Below are 5,497 nucleotides of genomic sequence, written 5' to 3'. Positions count from 1 at the left end.
CCTGTTTTTTTTAATGTTTACTTATTTTTAAGACAGAGAAAGAGAGAGAGAGAACAGGGGGAGAGCAGAGAGAGACGGAGACACAGAATCCCAAGCAGGCTCTAGGCTCTGTGAACTGTCAGCACAGAGCCCAGCACAGGACTCAAACTCACTGACTGCGAGATAATGACCTGAGGTGCCGCCGGACACTTAACCGGCCGAGCCACACAGGCACCCAGTAGTATTCTTACTATATAGGCAGTGTTTACTTACATTTTCCTCCATATTTGCCACCTTCCCTTTCTTATCATTCCTTCTTGTTTCTTAGCCCTTCCTCCCATAATCATTTTTTCTTCCTCCTGAAATACATTCTTTAGAAGTTCCTCTTGTGGAGGTCTGTTAGTGGTAAATTCTTGCAATTTTTGTTTGCATGACATGTCTATATTGTGCCCTCATTCTTGAAAGAGGTTTTTTGAGTTCACAGTTCTTGATTGGCAATACATTTCTTTCAACACGTAGAAGATACTCTTAACTATCATCTGGCTTCCATTGTTCCTACTGAAAAGTATGTTGTCAGTCTAGTTACTTCCTTTGTAGATGATTTTGTCTTTTCTGTCTGGCTGATGTTAAGATCTTGTCTGTGTCTTTGGTATTCTGCAGGATTACTGCAGTGTGTCTAGACATTTAGACATAGATTTCTTTTTATTTATCATGCTTGATGGAAGTTATGCTGTTCTTATTTCCAGATTTATATTTTTTATCAATTCTGTAAAAGTCCCAGTCATTATCTCTTTAAATATAGCTTTTTCACTATTCCTTTTATCCTCTCATTTGAGGTTTCTTATTAAAGCTCAGTTAAAACTTATTCTGTGTTCCATGCCTCTTTTCACTTTTTCGTATTTTCTCTCTATTCATCTCTTTGTGCTTACTTGGATTATTTCTTTTTTAAAATTTTTTTTAACATTTATTTATTAATGAGAGAGAGAGAGACAGAGGAGACAGAGAGCGAGAGAGAGAGCACACCATTGGGATAGGGACAAAGAGAGAAGGAGACACAGAATCTGAAGCAAGCTCCAGGCTCTGAGCTGTCAGCACAGAGCCTGGTGCAGAACCTGAACTCGTGAACCACGAGATCATGACCTGAGCCGAAGTCAGTTGCTTGACCGACTGATCCACCCCAGCACCCCTGGATTATTTCTTAAGATCTATCACCAAGTATACTAATTCTCAATTATTCTGTTTAACCCATTGTTTAATTTTTAAATTAAAATATTTTTAGTTCTAACATGAAATTTTGCTTGTTTTGTTTCAAATATGCATAGCTGTTTTGAATAGCTTATTTCTGTCATGATAATTTATTCCTTTTATTGAGTTTTATTTTTTAATTACTTTGAGGATTTTATACGTATGTAATTTATTCTGTTTCTGCAATATCTGAAGTCCTTGGGGGTCTGAATCTGTGTTTATTGTTTCTGCTCACACTCTTCTTGATAGCTTGTTTCCTTCTATGTTTTGTACATTTTTTGCAAATTCATTTTGCTGAGCCTATCTATGGGAATCCTGCAGACTTAAATTTCCTTCAGAATAGATTTGCTTTTTTGTCTGCTGGGGAAACAGGCAATGCTAGCATTCTAGGACCACCTCAGTTTGCTTCATTGGTCCCTAGCTTAACAGGATAGCCTCAGACTGGACATACTCTCCCACCCCGGGCCACCTGATTGCATTGCTGAGACAGGCATTTATCCTGAAGACAGCAGTTCAAGTGTACATTGAGCAGACCTTGGTGCCCTCTGTTTCCCTCACACTGTGGGTATTACTCTTCCTTTCTAGAGAGCTGAGCAACACATTGTTAATTCTATTTGGGGGCACCTGTTTGGCTCAGTTGTTTAAGCATCTGACTTTAGCTCAGGTCATGATCTCACCGTTGATGGATTTGAGCCCCGTGTTGGGCTCTGTGCTGACAGCTCAGAGCCTGGAGCCTGCTTCGGATTCTGTGTCTCTGTCTCTATGCCCCTCCCCACTCACACTCTGTCTCTGTCTCTGTCTCTCAAAAATAAATAAATGTTAAAAAAAATTTTAACAATTACATTTGCTTTAAGTTAGTATCTACTTGTTTTTTAGAATAAGAGGTTTTGTCAGCCTATGTAGTTTGCCGTTCTTGAAATAACTGTTTTTCAAAAAACATTTCTTGGCTCTGCGAGTGAACACTGATACATGTTCTCAGGATTTGAAAAAGCCAAGCTTAAGCTAAAGGGAGAAGCAACCTGTGTAGCTTACGATGAACCAGCTCTGCGATTTTTTTATAAGAATTTCATCTGTGTTAGGAGCTTTCGTCTAAATTCTTATAGTGATTTTTAAATTGAAGGGACAAACAGTGTACCGTGAGGAGAAAAACAACATTGTAAAATTGAGGTACTGTTATTTTTTCTGTGTGTGACCCAATAGAACTTCAAGAGTTATTCATAGTGCATGAGTGTCTATGTTTTAAGGCTAAATTTCACCTAGAAAAACTCTCTTACAGTTGAGGCTTTATGGGTTTTTTCTTGCTTTTTAGCAAAAGAGCAGTGGCTCTGGCAGCAGTGTAGCCGATGAGAGAGTAGATTATGTTGTGGTTGACCAACAGAAGACCCTGGCTCTGAAGAGCACTCGCGAAGCCTGGACAGATGGGAGGCAGTCCACAGAATCCGAAACACCAGCCAAGAATGTGAAATGAAAATACTGCTTTGCTGTTTCTGAACAAAAGAGAACTGAATTGTAAAGATAAATCCTGTTTGACTGAAGATGACTTGACACTTCTACTCTAGGTAGATCCTCAACCGAGGAGAATTGAAGTCAAAGGACCTTTCACGCATAATCAAGCAACTTAGACTGTAAATGGTGCTTTGTGGTATCTGAACAATTCATAACATGTAAATAATGTGGGAAAATACTATTGTTTAGCTCTCAGAGAAACATTTGTTCCATAGTTAACACACTTGTAGTATTACAATATTTATGCACTTTTTCTTTTAAAACGTTGGTTTGGGTATTCCCAAATGTTCCTTAACATAATTCCTTTGGGAGTTCTTGTTTTTCCTCACACTACTCTCTGTAACAATACTAAGTTAACTGAGCTCCTTGTAGATTTGGAAATTGCTCTTTAACCTGCACTCTAACAACATTAAAACGAGAAGAGATTGACAGTTTACCTGTCTACCTGAATCTTCAGGTGATGGCCATTAGCTTAAACTACACAGTGTCGATGGGCTCATCATTCACTGCGTACCAAAATGCTGAGGATAGTGTCTGTATTGGTGTCAGGAACTAATTCTCTGGCTCCTGTACATTTAGTTTTCAGTGGTAGAACTTTATTATATTTTGCTAACAGTGTTTTTGGTTCATTGAGTGAAGATTCTGCCCGGTGAAATCTTGCGCCTTGGAAAGACTGAATCGTTACACTCTCAAGTAAGCCTACAGGTCATGTACCGACGTGCAGTGATGATGTGCTCTCACACTTGTTAACATGTGTTAAACTTTACATTATTTGCAAACATAGATTATATAACTAATCAGGTACGTACCAGGCACTGATGTGCTAATACACTGATCAGGTTTAGACAATGAGCTTTAGTTGTGTTCTTGTTAGTCCTAATGTTGGTTTCCAATTTGGACTTAAGGAAACATTCACTGTTAGTTATAGCAACATACTGTGATTTTTTTTTAATTAGACAGTAATTCAGATTTATTACTCTAAGAATGAAATTCTATCTTTTGACACCATAGTGCCCTTTCTATGATTTTTTAACTTTACTTAATATTCTTCTTGGCCTTATATTTAAATCCCTATGCAATTAATATTTTATATCTACATTTAAAAAAAAATAGATGTTCTCTAAGTGATTCTCATATGTAGCACCTGTTGCTTTTCCAGTAAAGGAATTAAGGATTTTGTACTGTGATTTATATTCACTACCCTAATTCAAGAAATATTGGAGTGTTACTATAATGTGAAATCTTATAGTCATGAACCTCTTCCAACCAGATTTCTGAAATCACCAGAGGAATTCTATAATTCTGCCTTACCTATAATATGGTCCTGTGATATGGATATCAAAACCACAAATTCTATATAGTGAGGCTACAGTTATATTTATCTGTTTTAGCTTTGCAGTGTCATTTAGAAAGCAGGTATAGTTTGTTGGTTTGCTTGTTTTTTTTAACTAAGTTACAAACAATCTCTTATGTATTCATTTGAGACTTACTAACAGTTTTTGGAGGGGCAGAGATAGGTGTACCCACAACTGAGGCATGACTCCCTCCACTCAGACCTCTAACTGTTGCCTGAATACACAGATGTGCCCTGATTTCTGGTCTTTTGGCCATAGAACCGTGCCTCATCAGTGTAACGGGTTTATTTCCCCAATCCACATACTAAAAGTGTTCATAACAAGATGAATTGTAGACTAGTAACATTTGATGCTTTTAAATGTTTGCTTCTTTTTAAACAAAAACTAAAACTCAGAAGTGAATTTTCAGATGGATTTTTAAATAAAAAAGATTGTTTGAATTTGGTGTGCGTAAGCTGTTTTATAATGAAATCACAAAATAAAACCCAAAATTATTGAACTATGCCTAAATCATTAAAACACACAACACAGTTGATATGTGAAGATGCTAAATTGTGTTATGTGGAAGATGAACGTATTTTCAGATTTACAACATGACAATAAGTAATGTTATTAATTCAATAATGGAATCTTATTTAAACCTGCCTATAAGAAGAGTTGAAGGCAAATAGACTGCCTTTTTTAGTGTAGATTTTCCATTTTTTACAAGTCATCCTTTCTGAAGACCTGCAGCATTCTAATTGGTGGAAGTTTTCCCATTGTGCAGAATAATTTGATAACTGAAATGTATTAGGCAGTTCGTTTTAGCAAATGAAATCATCTTAAACACCATATTAGCAAATTAAAGGATAGTTTCTTATGGAGCATTATTCTCCAAACATTTCTTGAATAAAATTTTGGATAACCCCAACACATAAAGCCTGAAAAGTTCATTTTGTCAGTGTAAATATTTTGGGTTCACATTTAAGTTTATTTTAGTACATAAAATTTGTGAATAACACAAATGTGTAATTGGCATCACAGACTTGGTAGAAAACCTCAGCCGCCAATTTATTTTTTTTTCAATATTTTATTGTCAAGTTGTTTTCCATACAACACCCAGTGCTCTTCCCCATAAGTGCCCTCCACCATCACCACCATCTCTTTTCCCCCCTCCCCCTTCCCCTTCAACTCTCAGTTCATTTTCAGCATTCAATAGTCTCTCAAGTTTTGTATCCCTCTCTCTCCCCAACTCTCTCTCCCTCCTCCGCTCCCCCTGGTTCTCCATTAGGTCTCTCCTGTTTTCCTGCTAGACCTATGAGTGCAAACATATGGTTTCTGTCCTTCTCTGCCTGGCTTACTTCGCTCAGCATGACACCCTCAAGGTCCATCCACTTTCCTACAAATGGCCATATGTCATTCCCTCTCATTGC

General features: G+C 37.2%; 1 protein-coding gene across 1 annotated transcript in view; it reads left to right on the top strand.

Moving 5' to 3' along the window:
• GAB1 (GRB2 associated binding protein 1) overlaps positions 1–4,408 on the top strand; it is a 122,940-nt gene extending 118,532 nt beyond the window's left edge. The window contains exon 12 of the mRNA XM_029950943.1: positions 2,534–4,408. Coding sequence (XP_029806803.1) covers positions 2,534–2,692 — 159 coding nt within the window. The 3' untranslated portion in view covers positions 2,693–4,408. The remainder of the gene's footprint in view (positions 1–2,533) is intronic.
• The last annotated feature ends 1,089 nt before the right edge of the window (positions 4,409–5,497 follow it).

This window comes from Suricata suricatta, chromosome 1 (genome assembly GCF_006229205.1).
Source record: "Suricata suricatta isolate VVHF042 chromosome 1, meerkat_22Aug2017_6uvM2_HiC, whole genome shotgun sequence".
Taxonomy (NCBI): Eukaryota; Metazoa; Chordata; class Mammalia; order Carnivora; family Herpestidae; genus Suricata; species Suricata suricatta.
The sequence above is the reverse complement of the archived record's forward strand: the minus strand, read 5'-3'. Positions and strand labels throughout refer to the sequence as shown.